Genomic DNA, 27,975 nt, shown 5'->3' on the forward strand with positions numbered 1-27,975 from the left:
ATTTGGAAAAGATAAGTTAAGCCCAAGTTTTCCTAATCTTGATTAAAAAACATATTCCAGGTATGAATAAATCTAAGCACTGTGCCTCTACTGCAAAACTGTGAAACTGATTTCATTAATACCCAAAACATCATTAAGTTTGGTCTTATTCACGTTCATTTTTCATCCTGAAGCGTAATAAAACAGGTATTTACTTCTGTATGAAAAAGTAGACTGTTAATTTGCATGTCTTCTTGCTTGTTGTTTATTATTTGAGATTGTTGGCTCCATCTTCATTTGAAATATTAAGGAGAGCCCAGTGCTATGACAACTGACAAATGGTTAGTAAACTTAAATTCATAAGCAGGAAGCAAATTTTCACTGTTTTTAGAAAGTTTGCTTTTGTGTTGGTTTGGACCATCATGAAACATACAGAATCCTGAGTGATTAATCCAAGTACAGAAACCTTTTACCTTCACGAGAAACAATTCACAGAGAAAATGTCTTCCATTTACTTAACGTGAAAACTACATCTGTTCCTTGTTCATTTCAGACCGAATGAACTTAAAATAACCATTCCTACACGAATACATGATAACATACATATGTATTCAGATTTATAACAAAGCTCAAATCACCGTTTATATGGTTACAGTGTGAATGGTGACTGTATATCATATAACAGACAAATAACAGAATGTTACAAGGGAGCTCAGTTATTGTACGAGTTTGTATCACTGTGATACTGGGCTGGCACGATGATTCGGACTCGTACAAAAACCTCACTGTCATACTGAAGGTTACAGTATCGTTAATGCGAATTGGAGGGACACCAGTTTGTATTTCTACGACTTGTTATATTTCATTTTATTAATGATTCTATGCCATTCGGTGGTAAATACGTTTGATTATTTAAGAGAACATTAATATTTATGTTTATTTTTCCCCTGCAGAAGTTTTACCACCAACTTTAATTACATGCATGTTATTGTCCGGGTAGCGTAATGTAATGAATCACTGTGATGCTTTCGACTACTGGGGAAAAGGCACCAAAGTCGCTGTCACTGTCGGTAAGTCCTCTCCGTCTCACCCTGCCGCGATAATCCATTTTAAGTACGTTTCATTTTCTGTGCTTATTTTTTATATACATGGATCCAAGAAATTAGTTTTTATTTATCTATTCGGCTAGACATAAAGTCCCACCAACTGTCTTTGTGTTTGTTTTAGCGTTCGAATGTGCAAAGTCTAATATATTTCAGGGAATGAGCGCAACAAATACATTAATGTTAATTTTAACCCTGAACAGTTTCAAATAGATCGAGTAACAGGTCTGATTTCTCCGCTCCTACACCGATACTAACGTACGTCGGATGTAGCCTGTAATAAGACGCTTTTTAATAGTACGTTTAGTTTTTAGTTAAATCATGTTGCAATCGCACTGTTTTAACATAAAACTATAACTGCGATCGTTTAGATTACTGGGGTAATTTATCAAATATACGGATTGTTTTTTATTTCCTCAGTTATCTCGGAGTAAAGTTTACACTAAATAGAAAATTACACAGAAAACGATAAGGATTAAGACTGACTTTTGATTACATAAATTTAAAACTATCTTTGATTTAAACTGAAACGATCGCTTAAAGCAGACATATTTGCCTGACTGAATTAGGATAATAATAATAATTGAATAAAACGTGCTTCAGTGACAGTTCACTTTGGCAAACACGACATAAAGTGCTTACTCTTCCTTTAATAAAGAAGATTCTGACACCCCAACGACTTCCGAAGTGAATTATTACTATTACCAATTAAACTTTATGTTATTTATGTATGTCTGCCATTCAGCTCGTCATATTCTTATTTTGTACGAGTTCATGGAAGGTTTGAGTTTTGATGGTGGTACCAAGAGCTATCTGCCTGCTATTTATTTAACATTTATTAACCTATATACACCACTAAGACCTACATTTGCTGACGATTAACGACTGTGAATTTAGCTGCATGTTTGCCACTGTCAGATGGTCCGTTTTTAAAGATGCCAAAATAAGCGTAACATATTTTGATGTGTATTTTAAATTACCGTTTTAAATGAATCCAATAATACAATGTCTAACAGGTATGATTTACGCGCTCCTTTCAGTACTTACATTGCCCCCGATGTTTACACTTTTATCGCGCTGATTTAACATTAACAGAGAAACCCTAACTACAGATTAATTTGGTAAGAAACAGCTTTCAGGGAAGGATTATTTTTTCCCAGTTCCCTTCCGAAAAAAGTTTCTAAAAACAATCTAGCCGAAATATACGTGTAAATTATTTATTTTCTCGAGGAGTGAAAGTACCGTAACGCCAATACTTCAAAAGCAGACTCATTTGAACTTTTAATTTAAGATCCCTTTGCAGTTTGCGAGCCTTTAATTATCAATAATTTAATAATGCGGTTGACAGAAGTATGTTGAACCAAATAAAAGCTAGCAAACGTTTTGGCAAAAACTGCTTACTGGATAGATCGACATCAACCAGTCTTCAGCGTGTTTCTGTAGGTAGTTTACATATTAATTTATAAAATTCGTATGACTTGATCTCGTGTTTCTGTTTTATAGCTATGGGACTTTAAAAAGCGTTAACTTCATCATGTATCCTGACGCTGTAAGCGGGTCTAAACAAATGTACTGTAATGTAATTATCATAAGTGATCGAAGTCGAGATGATATATTGGGACAATTCTGGTCACCCACAGTATTCTGAGCGTAAGGGAATCCGTTAATGTTTTCATACTAGAATAATACTGGAAAGATACAGTACAAGAAGGTAAAGTTTTGTGAGATTTCACCTGTTGGAACATAATTTCTACATTTCCGAAGATACCTGGTGGAGGGAGTAATTAAATTATTATTTTTTAATATAATTATTTATTAATATTAGGCTATTTTCAGTTTTTAGCCTTATTATTTTTTAGTTTTAGTATTTTACTGTGTTTAATAAACAGTAAATTGTGTTTCATTCTTAACCTGTGCGTTAAGAGATAAGAAGTGTAGTTTGTGATCGGGCGCAGCCATTCTTTCTGCCTCTTCAACGGGAACGAGAGAAAAGTTAGTTCTACTGTACAGTGATAAACACCCAGTTATTAAAATAATATTATTATAATCACCTGTTATCTATTATTGTCCTGCTCCCTGTTAAAGAGTGAAGATAGATAGATAGATAGATAGATAGATAGATAGATAGATAGATAGATAGATAGATAGATAGATAGATAGATAGATAGATAGATAGATAGATAGATAGATAGATAGATAGATAGATAGATAGATAGATAGATTTTGGTTTAAGTTTCTCAGCACAGTTGCTTTTAAACTAGACAAAACATACTAAGAGGTAATGACATAAAATTACTTTCTGAACAACATTTATGAGTTATTCTTACATTTAACTTGTATGTTAATATGTGTGTTTGGTGTTACTGGCTACCACTGACTTGTTTTAATGACTTGAATTGTTTCATTTCTGTTTCAGAAACTCCCAAAGGACCAGACTTCCTTTATGCTCTGCAGCCATGTAATCCCAGCGGCTCAGCGGGTCTTATCAGCCTCGGCTGTGTTGCAGGCGGCTTCTCACCAGTGGATTTTTTTAGCTTTGGCTGGAAGGGCAGCAGCGGTACCCAGGTGTCTGACATCTATCAGTACTCAGCGGTCAATAACAATGGAGTCAGCATGGTGGTCAGTGAGATCCGCGTCAATGCGGCAGACTGGGGTGGTCAAGCTCATTACCAATGTACTGCACAGCACCAATCCAGTAAAAAGGAGCTAACTGGGAGAATGGACAGGCCAGGTAACATTGCTGTGTTTTCAAACTGAGATTATCTGATTTCCTGTGGAGTTTTATCTCTGCAGTGAACCATAACTGAAATATAAGGTGTCACTGACATTTTTGTCTTTTTATCTTTCTGTACCTTTAGTTCCACCAACATCCCCAACCGTGAGTCTCGTGACTCTGCCCGGGGGGGAGAGCCGTGTAGATGCGCTAATGTGTGTCATTCAGGACTTCCACCCCAGGAGCGTCAATGTGGCATGGAAAGCTGGGGACAGCACTGTCTCAGGACAGACCTGGCAGCCGGAGAAAGGACAGACAGGACTGTACTCAGCCAGCAGTGTGCTGAAACTGGACAGCAGCGTCTGGGAGAGTAACACTGTGTACACATGTGAGGTGCAGCACGGTGCTAATAAAACCACTAAGTCCATCAGTAAAGGTGAGTGAGCTCACAGCACACAGATACTGTCAGAGAGCCTCTGATCTCACAACAACATCAGCAGACCCATTCGTAAATAATAGGCCTACATTTTCATTAATACTACTGCTCATTAAATTATTCCTTCAGCTCCTTTAACGAAAGTATAATGTTTCTAAAAAAAATTAGATCAGTTCATCCATCCATGTTTCATCACCAGTTTTCCATTACAAGGTTACGGTGAACCTGGAGACTGATAGGAAGTAGAGAGAACATGACAGGGAGCTGCCTGGATGGGACGCTCAGTACACAGTAACATACACTGAGGGCAATTTAGAGACACCATTACAGCCAACTTCATGTGTTCTGACTGTGGGAGAAACCCCGAGTACCCAGTGGAAACCCCTGCGGACACTGGCAAAGCATGACAGCTTCACACTTACAGAGCGTGAACAGGCATCACACTTAGGGGTGTGAGACTGTAGTCACGGTAATTAATGGCCTAATGTTGGCTAAAAACATCCTGGATGGGTTTCTGTCATCTTTACAAGCCCAAGGATTATTTCCATTGTATTCTGGCAATAAACAGTCTTTAGAATGTCTTTGTTCCAGATTTGAAGCTGGTTCTGATTGATATGAATAGTGTCTGAAGATCAGTCTGACTGAATGACTGAGAACTTGACCCATGGAGGCCAGTTTCCTGTTACTGATCGTCTTATATGTTCCTCTGTTTCTCTCTCTCTTCCTCTCCCAGCCCTGTCCAGTAGGTCCTGTTTGGATGTGACCCTGAAGCCCCCAAGAGTAAAAGAGATGTTCACAGATAACAGGGCTGTGCTGGAATGCATCATGACAGGAGAGGAGGAGGCAGTAAAAGAAGCTGAAGTGACCTGGATGTTGGACAGTGTACAGGTGACAGAGGAGATTACACAGACCGGTACAGAAAAGGCAGGTCATCTCTTCAGAAGGAGCAGCATCCTGACTCGGGCAGTGAAGGACTGGGAAGGTGACAAGACTGTGGAGTGCAGTGTGCAGAAGAAGGGTGGACCTGCTATCACTAAGACCCTCAGATTTGGGCAAAAAGGTATATTTCAAACTGTCAGAATTAATATCATAAATAGATTTTTTTTTTATTTAAGATGAAATTAAGAGATGCAAAGAAAACTCACCTATATGTTTTTAACAACTGTTTTCAGGTACGACGAGACCTACAGTCTCCATTCAAACACCATCTGCTGAAGATGGAAAAAGTGAATTCTTCCTGGTCTGCCTGGTAACAGGCTTCTACCCTGAGGAAATATACATCATGTGGCAAGTAGATAGGGGGCAGTATGAGGAGGGTATTACTGGAGAGCCACTGAAGACTGGGGATAAATACTCTGTCACCAGTCTGTTTAGGGTCTCAAAAGAGGACTGGGACAAAAGCAAGAAGTACAGCTGCAGTGCCAGACACGCAACTCAAAAGATAGACGAGACACCTGCATCGAATCCTATGTCCAAATTAACGGGTAATTCACTGGAATGTCCGTGTGAATGTTAATGGATTATTTGTAGATGCCTTAAGTTTCCTTATACTGCATAGTCACTGTTATCTCATGTAGACACAGGAAGGTCAGTGTAGTTTTACGTTAGACATTCTAAGGCTGCTTATACACTTCAGCTTTTTCAGGAAGTCCACTCTTATAGTTTTCATTCACGCAGCATGATAAACCCCCTGCTTTGCTCACCTTCTGTACTTTGTGTTTGGTCTTTTTACCATGTTGTCCTCTTTTGTTGTACTGTGTGAATAATCATTGTCTCCTGTTTATAATCCAGATTTATAAAGCAAGATTATTGAAGTATTATCAGTATTCAACAAGATCAATGTGAAGCAGACTAATCACGGAAATAATATTAATCTGATTTAAAATTTTTTTTTTACTTTTTGCTTATATTCTGAAATGTATCATACATTATATATCTTTGTAGTGATAAGATACCACAAGTTTTTTTAAATCTGCCCACCTATTTTCTGTTCTGTGGTTGTTGGGGTGGGGGGGGGTGTTATGGGCGCAAGGCAGGGAACAACCTAGAATGGGGCTCCAACCAATCGCAGGGCACAATCACACAGCATTCACTCACACATGCACGCATCTGGGGCCAGTTTGGTGACTCCAGTTAGTCGCAGCATGTTTTTGGGCTGTGGGGGGGAAAGCGGAGGATACCCCATGGTGATGCAGGAAGGACATGCAGACTCCGCACACATGGAGCTGTGGCAGAGACTCAAACCCAGATGCCGGAGGTGTCAGGCAGTGGTGCTTCCCACTGTGCCACCGTCTCACTCCCACTTCTTGAAATTTAGAAAATATTTTTTTTGATAAACGTCCCGAACAGTTAATTATTTAGACAAAAGTGAACCTGTTTTGTCTGATCTCTGCTAACATTGTTTATGGTTTCCTGTGATGTCATTCTGTCGTATCTGAGTGACGTGTTTGTCCTCCTGATGTTCACTGTGTCTGTCTCTGTCCATAATGATGTCGTCATTCGTCTGCTCCCAGTGTTATTGTCTCACTGCTTGGAGATGCAAATCTCAGATGGCCTGAAGGTCCTCTGAAACCACCTCCTGTCACTGGAATACTGTGACTCTCCTGTGCGCCATTTATGGAAATATTAATAAAAGTTATTGCATATGAGATTAGAGTCAGCCATTAATTCCATTAAACAGGAGGGGGGGGGGGCTAGACATTACTGGCCAGTTTAACTCCATGTTCCATTTTATATATTTTTAATGAGTAAAAATGCACTTAGACACAGCATAAGGTCACACAATAATGTGTCACTGTAATTATGTTTTCAGGTTTAAATGGCAGAGATCATTCTAGTGTCCTATGGACCTGAACATAATATTTAGGTAGCAGTTTAATGCTCCCATGTCAGTAATCTGTACCATATATGGTTCACTCAAACCACACATGTACCGAGGAAACAACAGTATATATGAATGATACCATTGTCTCTCATATCAGTATTTAAGTGCTACATGCCAACACTACAGCTGTCAGGTCACCAGGGCTAATTGGTTACATTCTGTCATCCTCTTTTGAAATGACATGTTTTAATAACAAGCTTTCTCTTATTTAGTTGCTACAAACTAATATATTAATATTATATTATGTATGAATATTAGCTACACTATAACATTACATTAAGAATAACAATGCTGGGTAACTGTGTGAGTGTGTTTCAGGTTCAGCTGCTGCTATGTGTGTCATGGTTCTGTGTGTCTCAGTAACATGGCCTGTGTGTTACAAAGAGACTGGTTATGAACAAGGTAAAACACCACTGAGGATACAGCAGGCTGAAGGTAGCTGCTAGATATAGGGAGGTTGTTTAGGTCTTACTCTGTGACTCTGTGTAAGTTGTGCTTGCAGTTCATGACTGGGATTGAGGAGATATGACACAGTGTGTGTGTGTGTGTGTGTGTGTGTGTCTCTATAAGGGTCACACTGTGATATACTGTATGGACAGTGAGGGGTTGTACCTGCTTTGTGTGTGTGGTGTGTGTGTGCGTGTGTGTGAGTCTCTATAAGGGTCACACTGTGATATACTGTACGGACAGTGAGGGGCTCTACCTGCTTTGTGTGTGTGGTGTGTGTGTGTGTGTGTGTGTGAGTCTATAAGGGTCAGACTGTGATATACTCTGTGTGTGTGTGTGTGTGTCTCTGTAAGGGTCAGACTGTGATATACTGTATGGACAGTGAGGGGCTCTACCTGCTTTGTGTGTGTGGTGTGTGTGTGTGTGTGTGTGTGTGTGTGTGTGTGTGTGTGTGTGAGTCTATAAGGGTCAGACTGTGATATACTCTGTGTGTGTGTGTGTGTCTCTGTAAGGGTCAGACTGTGATATACTGTATGGACAGTGAGGGGCTCTACCTGCTTTGTGTGTGTGGTGTGTGTGTGTGTGTGTGTGTGTGTGTGTGTGAGTCTATAAAGGTCAGACTGTGATATACTCTGTGTGTGTGTGTGTGTGTGTGTCTCTGTAAGGGTCAGACTGTGATATACTGTGTGGACAGTGAGGGGCTCTACCTGCTTTGTGTGTGTGGTGTGTGTGTGTGTGTGTGTGTGTGTGTGTGTGTGTGAGTCTATAAGGGTCAGACTGTGATATACTGTGTGGACAGTGAGGGGCTCTACCTGCTTTGTGTGTGTGGTGTGTGTGTGTGTGTGTGTGTGTGTGTGCGTGTGTGTGTGTGTGTGTGAGTCTATAAGGGTCAGACTGTGATATACTCTGTGTGTGTGTGTGTGTGAGTCTATAAGGGTCACACTGTGATATACTGTGTGGACAGTGAGGGGCTCTACCTGCTTTGTGTGTGTGTGTGTGTGTGTGTGTATGTGTGTGTGTGTGTGTGTCTATAAGGGTCAGACTGTGATATACTGTGTGTGTGTGTGTGTGTGTGTGTGTGTGTGTGTGTGTCTATAAGGGTCAGACTGTGATATACTGTGTGGACAGTGAGGGGCTCTACCTGCTGTGTGTGTGTGTGTGAGTCTATAAGGGTCAGACTGTGATATACTGTGTGGACAGTGAGGGGCTCTACCTGCTGTGTGTGTGTGTGTGAGTCTATAAGGGTCAGACTGTGATATACTGTGTGGACAGTGAGGGGCTCTACCTGCTGTGTGTGTGTGTGTGAGTCTATAAGGGTCAGACTGTGATATACTGTGTGGACAGTGAGGGGCTCTACCTGCTGTGTGTGTGTGTGAGAGTCTATAAGGGTCAGACTGTGATATACTGTGTGGACAGTGAGGGGCTCTACCTGCTGTGTGTGTGTGTGTGTGTCTATAAGGGTCAGACTGTGATATACTGTGTGGACAGTGAGGGGCTCTACCTGCTGTGTGTGTGTGTGTGAGTCTATAAGGGTCACACTGTGATATACTGTGTGGACAGTGAGGGGCTCTACCTGCTGTGTGTGTGTGTGTGAGTCTATAAGGGTCAGACTGTGATATACTGTGTGGACAGTGAGGGGCTCTACCTGCTGTGTGACTCTGCTGTTTCTCCTCAGTCTCCCCCCCAGAACAGGAATCACCCCCAGATCCTGCACTCATCATCCTCAGCTGTAATGAGGGAAATGAGGAAGCAGATGAGTTCAGCAGCCTGTGGTCCACAGCCTTCTCCTTCATCATCCTCTTCCTCTTCAGCCTGGTCTACAGTGCTTTTCTCAGCCTCATCAAGGTAAATCCACATTCAATTTGTTTCAGATGACAAAACGTTTTAATGCAGAATTTGATCCAATTACCTGAAAAGTTAAAAATACATCTGAGACACTGTGCTAGATATGAATACAATATACAGTCCGTATTACCTCATGAGTCTGAGCATTTACCTTAGAAAAGCCACTTTACCAGTCAGACCTGCAGAGATGATGGAGTCTCAGGAAGCACAGAGCACAGGACAGGCCCCCACAGCCTGCTGTTCACAGCAGTAAATGAAAACTGACAGAATTACATTGTTTTATTCAGAATTATGAGCTGGTCAATTATCAAAAAAAGTCATCAAAAATATTCTTACTCTAATTATTATTCTTTTTGAAACTTACTGTTGTATTTTTCAGGCAAAGCAGTGATTTTAACTTCAGGGACAAGAAAGAAAAAAGGCGAGAAAAAAATATCAGTTATTATTCTGAGACTTTTCCTTTATCTGGATGCTTACGTATCGTTAATAATGTTTGTTAGATGTCTTCAGAATGTGTATATTCTCTATGTAGATTAATTATAGGTTATTCAGTTTGTTTCTGTCTATTTTTATTTAAAGCTGATGCATTAAATTCTCACCCATGGGTTGTTAAAATACTTTTTTTTTTCAATTAATTCAATTTATTTTACTGTTAAATTTAAAGTGTTTTGTCTTTGGCTAAATTAAATCAATGCAACAAAATACATATGAAGTCAGGATGAATGTCTAAATTTTAAGAAGAGCAGGTAGCAGCTGAAACGTAAGCAGCTAAAGTGTTTACTCACATTTACGTTACGTAACATTGTGTCATGCCCGGCTCGTCCGCTCCTCCTGTGTGCCACGCCCCCTGATTACCCACGTGTTTTCTCCCGATTGTACCCAGCTGTATCCAGTTCATTTGCTCAGTCCTGTGTATTTCAGTCCGTGTCTTACCTGAGTCCTTCGTCCGTCATTGATGTTAGTTGGCGTTACATGTCCCATGCTCCCTGTCTTTATTAAATCCCTGATTTACCCCGACTTCCGCCAGTCCGCCTGCTTCCTGCCCGTTCGCCTCGCACGATCGCCGCTTTGTCCGCCAGCGATCGTGACACATTGCACCATAATATTTCCTTTGAATTGCTTTTCTTCTACTGCATTAGTTAGTCTCAATGCTAATTTTTCTTGAAATGTCTGAAATTCTAATTATTGTCTTCTTTTAGGTACAATATTTCTGTATTTCATGTCTCTATACAAATTTATCTACAAATAAATCATTGTTGGTACAAACTGTGACCCCATTTCCTCCAGCTTCTTCCACACTGACTTATTAATCCCCAGACTCTTTATTTTTCCCATATTTGCACCTCGTGTCTCTTCAAAAATAAAATACATGAACCTGATTATAATCTTCTGATTCAGGAAGCTGGTTAGAATGAACCAGCTCGATTATGAGCATTAAAAAATAATCGTGACATAAACTCTAATTCTGGGCAGTTAGCGCTTGGCTAAGCAGAGTCACCGGTTTGCATAAATCACAGGGGAGCTGCGGTTATGGTGTCTGTACTAAAACAGCCAAATACCGGCTACGGCTTCCTCCCCCCCTGCACCTGCATCTCTGAAACTGTGCGGCAAAGTGCAGTTTAACAGACTTCCTGGAAAGACCATCAGAGACTGACAATAAAAGCATGTTTATATCAGATACACACTAAAGAATTATATACAGATATTTGCTCGAGGCTGAAGTACAGCTGGAATCAGGTAAACATGCCTCTGTCAGTATATATGTTACATTTGTAAAAATACATTCTGGTTGCTCAAAAGAACAATAATGGACCTTTTACCATTTTCATTAAAAATAGAATTTTTTTACTCATTAAGTGTTTTGTCTCCTGGATTAAATTTCAGCCTGTGTAATGAAAGGGTTTGGGTTAGGGTTAGGGTGTAATGAAAGTACTCATACATTATCCTATGGCTCATCAAAGCAAATTTACTGAAAGGTATTCTGCATTTAAAATAAAAATTGTACTTAGTTTAGCGAAATACATTTTTGTGTTTAATGCAGTCATTTCTCACTAGAAAGGTCACTGGAGCATTTCTTCCTAGTAAATCACAGGTGCATTGTGGGTGCTGATTCTGTACTGAAATAGAATAACACAGGGTGCAGCTTCCTCTGCCCTCCCCACACCTGCGTCTCTGAAACTATCTACCAACCAGCATGCAGTGTGACAGACTTCCTGGAAAGACGCAGCAATGTGCCCTGTGCAGCACAGCCATGTCCATAATGCAGCGTAACTCTTCCCAGATATTAAATTATTGGGACGTATAGAAGGGCATCTAGATGGGTAGTAAAATTTCTGGTCATGATTTGCATATTATTACTAAAATGTTCACATCCCTCTGTTATTTGTGACTTAGTTGACATTTTTAAACAAGTTTAGTACTGAAGACTTTAGCAGTTAGTTTGTCAGCTTCCTGATTTGCACTAAACCCTCCTATCAGCAATGGGAGGCTCTATATTTGCATGTGACTTTCAGTGTTATTTGCCTGTGGGGGCACAGAAAGCCCCGCTGGGATCATTACTGACAGGTGTGCTTTCTTTCTGAGTGGAGGGGTGGCTAAAATATTCAGTGGTCATACTGGGTAAGCTGGTGGTGCAGTGGCTAGCACTGTTGCCTCACACCTCTGGGACCCGGGTTCGAGTCTCCGCCTGGGTCACATGTGTGCGGAGTTTGCATGTTCTCCCCATGTCGTCGTGGGGTTTCCTCCGGATTCCTCCCACAGTCCAAAAACATGCTGAGGCTATTTGGAGTTGCTAAATTGCCCATGAGTGTGCCCTGCGATGGGCTGGCACCCCATCCTGTGCTTCTGGCATAGGCTCCGGGCCCCTGCGACCCAGTAGGATAAGCGGGTGGGAAAATGGATACTGGGTTAGCTGTTCATTGCGGGTGGGGAAGAAAAACTAAAGAAATGATACAAAAAGTGTACATTGTATTTTTTATTAAATGTTTTTCAATAGTATAAACAACAGAGTGTGTCAATAAACCCTCAGCCAGCCACCCAGACACATGGGAGAGAAAAAACATTAAATGCAAATCACATGTGCAGTTAGTGAAGATTGGCCACCAGGCCGCGTATATATATGCATGAAACCTCAAACACAATGGACACTGTTTCAGTTTCATTGTCCAACCCTTGTGTGTGTGTGTGTGTGTGTGTGTGTGTGTGTGTGTGTGTGTCTGTGTCTGTGTGTGTGTCTGTGTGAGGGGAGGGTATCTAGGTAGAACTTAGTGAATTCAATTCACCTGCGTGAATTGGATTGGATAGAAAAATTCTCAAAAATGAATAGGGTTCAAAGGGTTAACACGGTACTGTGATTGGGTGTGAAACAGCCTGCTTCTAAGTTCAAATGTAACCAATAAGATGTGTCTTATTTGAAAAAATGTTACATTTGTTCAGAAACATTTATATTACAATTTTAAGAAGAAACATCCATGGTTCAAATTATACTGTGACAACATTTTTTGCCCATACTGCCTAACCTCAAGATGATGTCTATGCACATTTTATAGTGTGCTATAGTGTGCTATAATGTGCTATAGTGTGCTGTTTTATATAGACTCAAACATTAATCTGTTTCTGATCTTGACTTGGTCTTGACCTGGTCTTGTCTTGGTCTCACCCTGCCTTGGTCTTGTCTCGGTCTCGCCCTGTCTTGGTCTTGTCTTGGTGTCACTCTGCCTTGGTGTTGGTCTTGTCTCGGTCTCGCCCTGTCTTGGTCTTGTCTTGGTGTCACTCTGCCTTGGTGTTGGTCTTGTCTCTGTCACTTCCTGCCTTGATCTTGGTCTTGTCTTGGTCTCACCCTGTTTTGGTCTTGTCTTGGTCTCACCCTGTTTTGGTCTTGTCTTGGTCTCACCCTGTTTTGGTCTTGTCTCTGTCTCACCCCCTCTTGGTCTTGGTCTTGTCTCGGTCTCACCCCCTCTTGGTCTTGGTCTTGTCTCGGTCTCGATACACTCTGATCTTGGCAATGACTTGGTCTTGGTTTAGGTAGTCTTGATTACATCATTACTTTTAGGCTATGGGAGCCAGTTACCTCAAAATTGGAGCAAATAATACTACTACCTGAGCCTCACAGGATACAACAACATTTATTCGTTTTAAATCGTTTCTGTATTTTATTTGAATTATTTATTTTTGCTTAGCAAAATTACGTTGGTTTTTTTCAATAGCTTCTATCCTGTTTAAACCAGTGATCCAAAACCAGGTGCACATTATAGTATTACCAGAGACTTATATGACACCGCAACTTTTTTTAGTTTAGCCCTTTTTTTAACCCTGAATTTTTTTGTTGCTTTGTTGTTTTTTTCAGTAGCTTCTATGCTATGGGAGCCAGTGATCCCAAATCAGATGGGAATTAAAACAGCAAACTCAAACACTCAAAAATAAAAGTTAAAGCTCACTAAGATGTGGATTGTCAGCCGGACATGAACACAGGACAAACAGGAAAGATTACAGCATGCGGGGGGCACTGAAGGCAACATGACTATGAAGAAAATAGGAAAATCAAATACAAGTGAATTTGTGTTTTTTTTAATGTTGTCTTTTTTTCGTATTTTAGAATCTAAGACGTGTACCTGTACAATGTATGGATCTGCAAGTGTTCAATTCTTTAATATTTGAAAACCAGTTCAACCGATTCACTAATAAGAACCGGTTAAAAACAGCGATTCATTCACGAATTGGACATCACTATAATACAGGTCGTTGTCAACTTACGATCACGATCAATTCCAACTGACTGGTCCTTTATTTTATATGCAAAAATGATCATAAAATCAAGTGCTGAATCTGGTAATTTAAATGGATCGGAACTTAATTGTATAACAATTTTATTAATACATTTTTATTAACATTCAATTTGTTACATATATAAAATTGAAATTGAATGTCAGTAACTGCTCTAGTTTGGTTGGGCTGTAATCATGTATATCCATCCATTTTCCAAACTGCTTATCCTACTGGGTTGCGGGGGGTCCGGAGCCTATCCCGGAAGCAACGGGCATGAGGCAGGGAACAACCCAGGATGGGGGGCCAGCCCATCACAGGGCACACTCACACACCATTCACTCACACATGCACTCCTACAAGCAATTTAGCAAGTCCAATTAGCCTCAGCATGTCTTTTGACTGGGGGGGAAACAGGAGTACCCGGAGGAAACCCCACGACGACATGGGGAGAACATGCAAACTCCACACACATGTGATCCAGGCGGAGACTCGAACCCGGGTCCCAGAGGTGTGAGACCACAGTGCTAACCACTGCACCACCATGCCACCCCCTGCATGCCGTATGTAAGGAATAATTGACTCCGGGCCGTTGAATTATTAGAAAATAATGCACACATCGGGTGTGCATTATTTTCTAATAATTCAACGGTCCGGAGTCAATTATTCCGCTTATACTACGGTTGCCACACCTCAAGACATCGATCAGATGATATATTTCAAGGGATTCGTCCGGATTTTCTACTTAAATCGCTATTGTGAGTAGGATTATTTCTTCCGCATCTCATCCAACGACTCTTTTGCTAGTTCCAAAACGTCATTTTAAAGCTGTCAATGGAGGCTTGAGCCATTGATAGCAGACTAATGCAGTTAATAATGAAGTTATTAGAAAGAGAGCGAGAGAGACAGAGACACAGAGAAAGAGAAACAGAGAGAGAGCTTGTATGAATTAGGCTACCTCTGTGTGTCCCTCAACAGTGTTCTGAAGCACCGTCTCTAAACTGTAAGTCTGCTTTAAGATGCAGCGCTGTTATTACCTCGCTAGTGAGAAATGTCATGTGTAGCCTTTAAGTTGGTACACTAGGCTAACTAATACTGCTGCAGCCCAGTTGCTGAAAGTTTCATATTCACCGTAAATATAAAAATTTACTTTCGGAAAATCGTCTGTCATGTTGTTGTTTTTGTTAGTCCTGTGTGCTGTATAGGTACTGTATGCTAATTTCCGTTATTACAGTTAACTATGTGAAGTGATATGGAACTGTAATGCGGTCAAGAGAGCTACCTGGAACTACGTTCGCCGTGCGGTTATCTGAAAATAATTGCACACCTCAGAACGTTCGTCAGCCAATCAGATTAAAGCATTCAACGGTCCCGTAGTATAAATTCAATTATACTACGGGACCGTTGAATGCTTGAATCTGATTGGCTGACGAACGTTCTGAGGTGTGCAATTATTTTCAGGGAAACGCACGGCGAACGTAGTTCCACGCAGCTCTCTTGACCGCATTACAGTTCCACCACCTCGGGTGTGCATTATTTTTCTAATAATTCAACGGCCCATCATCAGTTATTCCTTACATAAAAATGTTTATACTGGTTTGCACAAGTTTATACTGGTTGTGTTTATACAAGTAACATATCTAATTTCAAATACATGTTTGACCTTGAAAAACTTGTAGTGTATGAAATTCTGTATAACTGTATAACCCCTGACTCTGCCACTTACCTTCAGTATATCTGCCCACCCAGTGAGGAGGAGTTCATGCAAATCCTGACGTCTTCATCCTACATTTATCTCTCTGCACTGAGAAGTGACTGGATCTGAATCTGTCAGTCATGGCATCTTTCACAAGGTTCCCAGTAGTTCTGATGGTTATATACTTCACAGGTAAATATTCAGTAACAGGTTTATGTTTCAATGTTAGATGTCAGTAATTCTCATTTCTTGCTTTTCTCTATTTCTCTAGGTGTTGATACACAGACTCTGACTGAGTCTGAACCAGCAGTTAAAAAGCCGGGAGAATCACACAGACTGACATGTACAGCCTCTGGGTTCACATTCAGTAGCTTTTATATGGGCTGGTTCAGACAGGCTCCTGGGAAGGGACTGGAGTGGGTCGCTGCCCATACTGGTAGCACTTACTACTCCCAGTCCGTTCAGGGCAGATTCACCATCTTCACAATGGCAAGAACCAGCTGTATTTACAGATGAACAGCCTGAAAGCTGAAGACACGGCTGTGTACTACTGTGCCAGAGAGTCACAGTGATGGGGGCTGTGGGGAAGCCGTACAAATACCATTTCTTCAAAGATTTGTTTCAGCAGTTCGGCACTCTTAACACTTTAGCTCCAAAAATAGGTCTAATAAAAGTATGTCAGTTTTTTTAATCACAGGAATTCAGGGTCACAGTAAACTTTAAAAACATAATGGACTGATAGATTTTTGAGGTTTCACACCCATTATAACAGGCCAGCCGATTATAAAAAAAATACGGAACTGAATAATGAAGAAGCATTATGAAAACCTGTAAATTATGAGCAATCAGTAAATAATAACCAACTGGTTTTTAGATGATATTAGATATACTTCATGTACCCAAAGGAGAAATTCATGAAAAGGGCACATAGATATACATACAACAAACCAGATCACTTTGTTAGATAACAAAACTATTATTAGCAATCCAGTGTTGCTCAGGGGCCCAATGTTGCTCAGGGGCCCGGTGTTGCTCAGGGGCCCAGTGTTGCTCAGGGGCCTGGTGTTGCTCAGGGGTTCAGTGTTGCTCAGGGGCCCGGTGTTGCTCAGGGGTTCAGTGTTGCTCAGGGGCCCGGTGTTGCTCAGGGGCCCAGTGCTGAAATCACTCTCTTGACCTGGGGACTGGAACTATCAGTCTTCCAGTTACAAGCACTGCACCCTGTTAGAGTGTATAAATTCTCTCAATTTTTTACTATTAATTAAATTAATTTAAATCAATTACATTTTTTTTTTTATGAATTCATTAATTATTCTTGGAGGAGACACTAGCCTAACAGTGCTTTGGCGTAAGTTTACATGTGGGTTCTATGAACACAGATCAGTTCCAGGTATGCGTTGGTTAGTTAACAATTCACTCTTACAATGGCAAACATTAAAGTCTTTAAAACGAATACTGAACAGGTTGAAGCACTTTTATTATATATTGTAACTTGTTATTAAACTTTGATATTGTATATGTTAATATCCTGGGACCATTTGCTTATACAGGGAGGGTGATGTGTGGCTCAGCGAGTTTAGACTCTGTGCCCATGATCGGAATGTCACCGATCTGGGTCGCGGGACCAGGAGACTGATGCTGTCGTTGTGACCTTGAACAAGGCTCCTTAACCTCCAACTGCTGGGACAGGCGAAAGGACCATTTACTTACAGGGATGCATAAAGTTCATTGTTCAGTACAAGAAACAACTTTTAGAGAAGCAGTAGTAAAACAAATAAGCAAACAAACAAACGCACTGCAATAATTTTGTAAAATATAATGTACATTTTTGTGTCTGTTAGACTGTACATCTACTCTGTCTGTCTATACCGTCCATATGCTGCCTGTCTGATGTTGTATAGCGTTCACTTGTCATATATCTACTGTCATACATCAAACTGGGAGAAACGCAGTTTTGTTCAGCTGTGCATTTCCTGCTGTATGGTCTGAATGACTATAAAGTAAATTCAAACAAGTAATTAAATGTTAGGCCTATATTACTTTACCCATAGGATCAAAGATCATGTTTATTTACAAAATGATTTAGAAAATCAACTATGGTTTTTATGAGTAATATTTATGTAGACTTAAACTAAACATTTGGAAAAGATAAGTTAAGCCCAAGTTTTCCTAATCTTGATTAAAAAACATATTCCAGGTATGAATAAATCTAAGCACTGTGCCTCTACTGCAAAACCGTGAAACTGATTTCATTAATACCCAAAACATCATTAAGTTTAGTCTTATTCACGTTCATTTTTCATCCTGAAGCGTAATAAAACAGGTATTTACTTCTGTATGAAAAAGTAGACTGTTAATTTGCATGTCTTCTTGCTTGTTGTTTATTATTTGAGATTGTTGGCTCCATCTTAATTTGAAATATTAAGGAGAGCCCAGTGCTATGACAACTGACAAATGGTTAGTAAACTTAAATTCATAAGCAGGAAGCAAATTTTCACTGTTTTTAGAAAGTTTGCTTTTGTGTTGGTTTGGACCACCATGAAACATACAGAATCCTGAGTGATTAATCCAAGTACAGAAACCTTTTACCCTCACGAGAAACAATTCACAGAGAAAATGTCTTCCATTTACTTAACGTGAAAACTACATCTGTTCCTTGTTCATTTCAGACCGAATGAACTTAAAATAACCATTCCTACACGAATACATGATAACATACATATGTATTCAGATTTATAACAAAGCTCAAATCACCGTTTATATGGTTACAGTGTGAATGGTGACTGTATATCATATAACAGACAAATAACAGAATGTTACAAGGGAGCTCAGTTATTGTACGAGTTTGTATCACTGTGATATATGGGGTGGCACGATGATTCGGACTCGTACAAAAACCTCACTGTCACACTGAAGGTTACAATATGGGTAATGCTGATTGGAGGGACATCTGCTTGTATTTAAACTACTTGTTATATTAAACTTTATGAAGAATTCTATGTCATTCAGTGGTAGGTGCGTTTGATTGCTTAAGAGAACATATATTTTATATTATTTTTTTTGTGTGGATGTTTTCACATCAGCTTTTTATTACATAGATGTTTCTGTCCGGGTAGCGTAATATAATGAATCACTGTGATTACTTCGACTACTGGGGAAACGGCACCAAAGTCACTGTCGGTAAGTCCTCTCCGTCTCACCCAACTTTTCTTATTCTATTTTAAATATGTGTTTTTCTTTATTTACTTAGTATAAATGAAGTTTCACTTGATTGATTAGTTTTACTCTGTTTACTTTGCTAGATATGAATCCAAACAAACTGTTGTTGTGGATCCGTTTAGTGTCTGTGGTCTATTGTGCAAAAACCTCGCCAAACTTGCTCGATAGCGAATTGGTATGGCATTTTAAACTAAAGTGATTAAAAAGTAATCATCAAACACTGTCCGTAACCGCTCGAGCTCCTCATTCGACACTGCAGTAAGACTGTTATACTTTTAAGACGTATTTTTACAATGCAAACACGTTAGAATTGTTATTTCAACGTAAAACGCTGAGAAATTATTCATGGAATATTATACTTTAGTCACTGCATTAAACGAAAAACGGGTAATGTATTATAAAGTAGACCAATGATTAAATTGTACCTTGTAATTTCATTCGAAATTGTGTTTAAATTAGAGTAAATCAATTGCAACTCATTTAAAATTTTATATAATCATTACCCCTTTCCCCCGCATCGTGATCACATGTCTTGAGTGTTGTTGTGTGTTATGCTGTACATATGGTCATGGAGAAAACATACAAAAAACATCAGATTTTTTACTTAATTGTTTTTTCCGTCCGTTATTAAAACCAGGGTGAACATTTTTCAGTACCGTTTAATTTTTTCCACATTAGCTGTTTAAAGATCCGGTGTAGGATACTTTAGCCTACATCTGTCCTCATGCTTGAGACAGTTTACTAAAACTGTACGTAAAATTTGGGTAGTCGTAACGTCCATAGGTTATGATGTAGGCTAAACAAATCCGTAATGCAGTGAAGTGAATTCTTTTTGACTATATTTTCCTTTTAGTTGACGAATTCTTCTTTGAAAATGAAACACAAGTATTTGATTTCAATATTCTTTAAATACGTATTTGTCTAGAATTAACAAAACGTCTTGCTATTTTAAAATACAAAAATAAATACAATTGTAAGATAAAACGATTTTCACGACAATGCATGTTTAATAGAAATCCTGTTTATGTTGTCCCAGATTTACGAGAAGTAAGTAATTTCGCGGGACTCGATTGTGTCGATTGTTTCCAGTGAGACTGCAGCTGCTCCCCGCGGACCACCGCGCACATTGGTCTGAATTTCCTAAAAACGCTACATACTGCTAGTTTTCAAAACACTTAAAGTAGACAAATCGACAATTATGACATATATATCGGCGGGATTCTTCCAGGTATTAATGTCTCATTCAGGATATATAATGCATTCTGCCGATGTGTAGGCAGACACTCGGGAGCCCTTGGAGTCACCCTGTCCGCTGCTTTACGGCGCCGCCGCTTAAAATGATTTGTGCTCATGTGTCAGGTTCTTTGTGCTTGTAAGTTAGTTGGATTTTTGTCTTGTTTAAACATTTAGTGCAGTGAAGATTAAAGTATTTTGAACGCCGTAAACTGTTGTATAGCAGGGAGATTGAAAATCGCAATTGTATCCTCGTAAAAAGATCCCCGGTTTCTGCGCTATCGCTATTGATCAGAAGTTCAAAACATATGTATGTTTTTCTTATTAGCTGTTTTCATATATACTTTGTTATCATTCAACAAACGTTTCCAAGCAGTAGATGAAAAGTATCCCAGTTAATTAAAAGTGGATTTCAATATAAAAAAGAAACCGTAAAGGGAGATTGAAAATATTGATAACTGTATCTGTTGGAACCCATACATGAATAATATAATGGGTAATATGTGTTTTATGATACTGAAAAATAGGAAGTGTAACTAATAATAATCCACATGCATTATGTCTGATTCATCGCAAATTTACATTTTCTGTCATCCCGTTAATACTGGACTCTCAAAGTTTCATCAGAAACGTAACTTGAAATTCGGAGAAAATAGTTATTATGCTTCAGTTGCATATTTCTTATTTTTATCCTCAGTATAATATACATTTTACCAATTAATGGACAGGATGTTTTGCAAGACGGCGAACAGAGCAGGTTATAATATTTAGCTTTAGGTATAGCTACTGCAGGAACATTGAAATAAATTTATACAGAGAATCATGTAACAAACATAAGATACATTTACATTTGAATTAGTAGCCATCTTGATGGTTAAGCAGAAAATTATTTTTGTGAATGGATCACGGGACAGAATGTCGCTGTACACCAGAAATAGAGTTTACTGGCTTACGAAAGTTAAATTACATAATAGAGTCGTCTGTATATCGGACAATGAAACGTCCTTCAGTGAAGCATAATTTTTATTACAGCTGTAACATTAAAAAAAACAAAAAAAAACATGATATATAACATAGTTTTTTTTCCCTTAATATATGTTTCCAGTGGGGATTAACACAGCATGATTGGAAAAATTAAAAATAATTTTTTTATTTTTTTCTTCGTAATAAATGTTGCAATATTTATAAAGCAAACACATAGTTAACCCAAAATAAACTGTTATTATCTATCAATAGAGTCTCTCTGAGAAGTTAATGGTGTTAGTTTGGGTTGCGCCAACACAAAACATTGCCCACAAATCATTATTGTCTGTAAAAGAATCAAATATGTTTCCATATAGTGGAATGAGAATGTTTTTTGGTCTTTTGGCTTCTCTCCTCCTCGTATACTTTCTTAAATTTCTCACAAATGGTCACACTTTCCCTGATTTTTTAACATATATTATACGTTTTATAATGTATGCTAGGGATTAACATATGCAAACGTATACAAATGTAACATACAAATGATTACTAATCCAACATATACATATACTGTATTGTTGTACTGTGTCCCTGATGTATCCAGCCCTAGAAATTCCTTTATATATATATATATATATATATATATATATATATATATATATATATATATATATATATATATATATATATATATATATATATATATATATGTACGTTCATTTAGATAAATATATGTATATGTGTAGATTATTACCCCTTTCCCCCTCATTGTGATTGTGGCTTCTGTGTTGCTGTGTGTAATGCTGCACTCATGGTCATGGAGAATGATATTCTCACTGTATACTTATCGTGTATCGTTGGGATGACAATGAAGCTCTACTTACTTAGAAAATCTTGAAAAGGAACAACCATTAAAATAGCAAAGCTTGCTAAAATTGGCAAAGTGAAAATGTTTTAGCCAAACTTTGTAATGATCTGAAGTAGGCTTGGATGGTATGATGATGTGAAAAATTAGTCACCACCCAAGCCAGTATTCGATATTAACATCCCACAGCCTGCAGATCCAGTTCCCAGTAATCGCTAACAATGTATGTCTAATGACTGGTACATTTCTTTTCTTAGGGGATGATTTGCCGCCATCGTACATTTATCCGCTTCACCAGTGTGGGTCTGGAGACTCTCGTGGTGACTTCAGCCTCGGATGCATTGCCAGCGGTTTTTCACCCCTGGATGCCTGGGGCTTTAAGTGGAATGACGGCGACGGTAAAGAGCTGTCTGACTTCCATCAATACTCACCGGTCCAGATCAGTGGAAGCACCATGATGGTCAGTCACATCACGGTCAAAGCGGCAGACTGGAACAGTCGCAGATCTTACGTATGTGCTGCACATCACCAGACCCGTAACTCTGAGAAGTCAGAGACATTACAGAAGCCAGGTATAGTTATTAAATTATTTATTCTTCTGAAGTCTAGGAATATAATTGAGTTACACTAAGCTAGTTTGGGTCGGAGCCCCGCGCCCTGAGACGGGTCGGAGCCCCGCGCCCTGTGATGGGTCGGAGCCCCGTCCTGTTCCCTGCCTTTTGCCAATAGGCCCCAGACCCTCTGTGACCCTGAATAGGATGAGTAGTTACCAAATGGATGTATGGATAAATGAAGAAATTCATGTATTATTTAGTTAGTTATTTTGTGAGATGGCAGCTCAGCATTTTATACAAGGTACTGTTTTCAGTCACACTGCAAAACTGCAGTTTGATCCTTTCCCCTGTTTTTGAATTATTCTGTGTAAATGATGCAGGAAATGTATCACAACATGCACCTGTAAAACACTTTGGGGTGATTCCGTTGTGAAAGGCGCTATAAAAAATATATTGAACTGAATTAAAAACAAACCATAAGTGAATGAAGTAACTGATTTTCTGATTTTTATTTTTTTTATCCATTTCAGACCCATCAAAAAAAGGTAAGCACTGATGTAGAGGAAATAGACTCGTGTCTCCAAAGTCTAGTAGTCATTCTTATTTGTAACATTACACAATGATTAACTCATAAAATTATTTTAATTTAAGATGAAATACACAGATGTAAAGAAAACTTATCAATATGTATTAAACTACTAGTTTCAGGTTGGACGACGCCTCCTACAGTCTCCATCTATATGCCAACTCCTGAAGACCTTAATGGAAAAAGTGAATTCTTCCTGGTCTGCCTGGTAACAGGCTTCAGTCCTAAGGAAGTAACCATCATGTGGCAAGTAGATGGGGGGCAGTATAAGGAGGGTAATACTGGAGAGCCATTCGGGACTGAAACTGGGGATAAATACTCTGTCACCAGTCTGTTTAGGGTCTCAAAAGGGGACTGGGACAAAGGCACCAAGTACAACTGCAACGCCAGACACGCAAATCAAAGTGCAACGCAGATACCTGCATTGAAACCTATGTCCAAATTAACGGGTAATTCACTGGAATGTCCTGCATGAATAATAATGGATTTTTTGTAGATGCCACTGAATTTCCTTATACTGCATAGTCACTGTTATCTCTTGTGGGCACAGGAAGGTCAGTGTAGTTTTACGTTAGACATTCTAATGCTGCTTATAAACTTCAGCTTTTTCAGGAAGTCCACTCTTATAGTTTTCATTCACGCAGCATGATAAACCCCCTGCTTTGCTCACCTTCTCTACTTTGTGTTTGGTCTTTTTACCATGTTGTCCTCTTTTGTTGTACTGTGTGAATAATCATTGTCTCCTGTTTATAATCCAGATTTATAAAGCAAGATTAGTGAAGTATTATTAGTATTCAACAAGATCAATGTGAAGCAGACTAATAATGGATGTAATATTAGTCTGATTTAATTTTTTTTTCTTAACATCTTGTATTCTGAAATGTATCAATCAATATGTCATATATTTTTGAAGTTTCAAAATGCCAAATGCGTTTTGAATTTTGGAAAATATTTTTTGACAAACATCAGGAACCGTTAAAGACAAAAGTGAACCTGTTTTGTCTGATCTCTGCTAACATTGTTTATGGTTTCCTGTGATGTCATTCTGTCGTATCTGAGTGACGTGTTCCTCCTCCTGATCTTCACTGTGTCTGTCTCTGTCCATAATGATGTCATCATTCGTCTGCTCCCAGTGTTATTGTCTCACTGCTTGGAGATGCAAATCTCAGATGGCCTGAAGGTCCTCTGAAACCACCTCCTGTCACTGGAATACTGTGACTCTCCTGTGCGCCATTTATGGAAATATTAATAAAAGTTACTGCATATGAGATTAGAGTCAGCCATTAATTCCATTAAACAGGAGGGGGGGGGGCTAGACATTACTGGCCAGTTTAACTCCATGTTTGATATATTTTTAATGAGTAAAAATGCACTTAGACACAGCATAAGGTCACACAATAATGTGTCACTGTAATTATGTTTTCAGGTTTAAATGGCAGAGATCATTCTAGTGTCCTATGGACCTGAACATAATATTTAGGTAGCAGTTTAATGCTCCCATGTCAGTAATCTGTACCATACATGGTTCACTCAAACCACACATGTACCGAGGAAACAATAGTATATATGAATGATACCATTGTCTCTCTCATCAGTATTTAAGTGCTACATGCCAACACAGTACAGCTGTCAGGTCACCAGGGCTAATTGGTTACATTCTGTCACCCTCTTCTTAAATGACATGTTTTAATAACAAGCTTTCACTTATTTAGTTGTCACAAACTAATATATTAATATTATATTATGTATGAATATTAGCTACACTATAACATTACATTAAGAATAACAATGCTGGGTAACTGTGTGAGTGTGTTTCAGGTTCAGCTGCTGCTATGTGTGTCATGGTTCTGTGTGTCTCAGTAACAGGGCCTGTGTGTTACAAAGAGACTGGTTATGAACAAGGTAAAACACCACTGAGGATACAGCAGGCTGAAGGTAGCTGCTAGATATAGGGAGGTTGTTTAGGTCTTACTCTGTGACTCTGTGTAAGTTGTGCTTGCAGTTCATGACTGGGATTGAGGGGATATGACACTGTGTGTGTGTGTGTGTGTGTGTGTGTGTGTGTGTGTGTGTGTGTGTGTGCGTGCGTGTGTGTGTGTGTGTCTCTATAAGGGTCACACTGTGATATACTGTACGGACAGTGAGGGGCTCTACCTGCTTTGTGTGTGTGGTGTGTGTGTGAGTCTATAAGGGTCAGACTGTGATATACTCTGTGTGTGTGTGTGTGTGTGTGTGTGTGTGTGTGTGTGTGTGTCTCTGTAAGGGTCAGACTGTGATATACTGTGTGGACAGTGAGGGGCTCTACCTGCTTTGTGTGTGTGGTGTGTGTGTGTGTGTGTGTGTGCGTGTGTGTGTGTGTGTGTGTCTATAAGGGTCAGACTGTGATATACTCTGTGTGTGTGTGTGTGTGTCTATAAGGGTCAGACTGTGATATACTGTGTGGACAGTGAGGGGCTCTACCTGCTGTGTGTGTGTGTGTGAGTCTATAAGGGTCAGACTGTGATATACTGTGTGGACAGTGAGGGGCTCTACCTGCTGTGTGTGTGTGTGTGTGAGTCTATAAGGGTCAGACTGTGATATACTGTGTGGACAGTGAGGGGCTCTACCTGCTGTGTGTGTGTGTGTGTGAGTCTATAAGGGTCAGACTGTGATATACTGTGTGGACAGTGAGGGGCTCTACCTGCTGTGTGTGTGTGTGTGAGTCTATAAGGGTCAGACTGTGATATACTGTGTGGACAGTGAGGGGCTCTACCTGCTGTGTGTGTGTGTGTGTGAGTCTATAAGGGTCAGACTGTGATATACTGTGTGGACAGTGAGGGGCTCTACCTGCTGTGTGTGTGTGTGTGAGTCTATAAGGGTCAGACTGTGATATACTGTGTGGACAGTGAGGGGCTCTACCTGCTGTGTGACTCTGCTGTTTCTCCTCAGTCTCCCCCCCAGAACAGGAATCACCCCCAGATCCTGCACTCATCATCCTCAGCTGTAATGAGGGAAATGAGGAAGAGGATGAGTTCAGCAGCCTGTGGTCCACAGCCTTCTCCTTCATCATCCTCTTCCTCTTCAGCCTGGTCTACAGTGCTTTTCTCAGCCTCATCAAGGTAAATCCACATTCAATTTGTTTCAGATGACAAAACGTTTTAATGCAGAATTTGATCCAATTACCTGAAAAGTTAAAAATACATCTGAGACACTGTGCTAGATATGAATATAATATACAGTCCGTATTACCTCATGAGTCTGAGCATTTACCTTGGAAAAGCCACTTTACCAGTCAGACCTGCAGAGATGATGGAGTCTCAGGAAGCACAGAGCACAGGACAGGCCCCCACAGCCTGCTGTTCACAGCAGTAAATGAAAACTGACAGAATTACATTGTTTTATTCAGAGTTATAAGCTGGTCAATTATCAAAAAAGTCATCAAAATATTTTTACTCTAATTATTATTCTTTTTTAAACTTACTGTTGTATTTTTCAGGCAAAGCAGTGATTTTAACTTCAGGGACAAGAAAGAAAAAAGGCGAGAAAAAAATATCAGTTATTATTCTGAGACTTTTCCTTTATCTGGATGTTTACGTATCGATAATAATGTTTGTTAGATGTCTTCAGAATGTGTATATTCTCTATGTAGATTAATTATATGTTATTAAGTTTGTTACTGTCTATTTTTATTTAAAGCTGATGCATTAAATTCTCACCCATGGGTTGTTAAAATACTTTTTTTTTTCAATTAATTCAATTTATTTTACTGTTAAATTTATAGTGCTTTGTCTTTGGCTAAATTAAATCAATGCAACAAAATACATATGAAGTCAGGATGAATGTCTAAATTTTAAGAAGAGCAGGTAGCAGCTGAAACGTAAGCAGCTAAAGTGTTTACTCACATTTACGTTACGTAACATTGTGTCATGCCCGGCTCGTCCGCTCCTCCTGTGTGCCACGCCCCCTGATTACCCACGTGTTTTCTCCCGATTGTACCCAGCTGTATCCAGTTCATTTGCTCAGTCCTGTGTATTTCAGTCCGTGTCTTACCTGAGTCCTTCGTCCGTCATTGATGTTAGTTGGCGTTACATGTCCCATGCTCCCTGTCTTTATTAAATCCCTGATTTACCCCGACTTCCGCCTGTCCGCCTGCTTCCTGCCCGTTCGCCTCGCACGATCGCCGCTTTGTCCGCCAGCGATCGTGACACATTGCACCATAATATTTCCTTTGAATTGCTTTTCTTCTACTGCATTAGTTAGTTTCAATGCTAATTTTTCTTGAAATGTCTGAAATTCTAATTATTGTCTTATTTTAGTTAAAATATTTCTGTATTTCATGTCTCTATACAAATTTATTTACAAATAAAACTTTGTTGGTACAAACTGTTAAGTTTCATTCTTTGGTTAAATTAAATAAATTCTACAGTCATGATTAATGTCTATATACATTTTATAAATAGTGGATAGCAGCTAAAATGTATATTCGCATTTAAATTACTTAATATTGCACCTTAATATTCCTTAGATTTTTCTTATACTGCAGTAGTTAGTGCAGTAATCTCAATGGTACTAACTTTTTAATGTCTGAAATTCTAATTAAAGGCCTTTTTCAGTTGAAATATTACTGTACTCAGTGTCTCTATACAAATTAATCTACAAATAAATCATTGTTGGTACAAACTGTCACCCAATTTCCTCCACCTTCTTCCATACTG

General features: G+C 39.3%; 1 long non-coding RNA gene and 1 gene segment (V, D, J or C); one reads left to right on the forward strand and one right to left on the reverse strand.

Moving 5' to 3' along the window:
• The first annotated feature begins 487 nt into the window (after positions 1 to 487).
• Positions 488 to 27,643, forward strand: LOC125741964 (immunoglobulin heavy constant gamma 2-like). The segment is given in 7 exon segments: positions 488 to 1,049; positions 3,499 to 3,813; positions 3,941 to 4,231; positions 4,965 to 5,291; positions 5,404 to 5,715; positions 9,238 to 9,407; positions 26,757 to 27,643. Coding segments are annotated over 7 exon segments (1,488 nt in total).
• On the reverse strand, positions 7,899 to 25,600 carry LOC125741996 (uncharacterized). Of its 4 annotated transcripts, XR_007397967.1 has the most exons (4): positions 25,587 to 25,600; positions 8,704 to 8,775; positions 8,270 to 8,539; positions 8,038 to 8,116 (listed from the first exon to the last, which is right to left on the reverse strand). It is a non-coding gene; the product is annotated as an uncharacterized LOC125741996 (long non-coding RNA). The 4 variants fall into 4 exon arrangements; XR_007397966.1 differs by lacking the exons at positions 8,038 to 8,116; positions 25,587 to 25,600 and adding an exon at positions 7,899 to 7,957 and having other exon boundaries at positions 8,704 to 8,789; XR_007397965.1 differs by lacking the exons at positions 8,704 to 8,775; positions 25,587 to 25,600 and adding an exon at positions 8,776 to 8,861.
• Positions 27,644 to 27,975: the final 332 nt, after the last annotated feature.

This window comes from Brienomyrus brachyistius, chromosome 5 (assembly GCF_023856365.1).
Source record: "Brienomyrus brachyistius isolate T26 chromosome 5, BBRACH_0.4, whole genome shotgun sequence".
Taxonomy (NCBI): Eukaryota; Metazoa; Chordata; class Actinopteri; order Osteoglossiformes; family Mormyridae; genus Brienomyrus; species Brienomyrus brachyistius.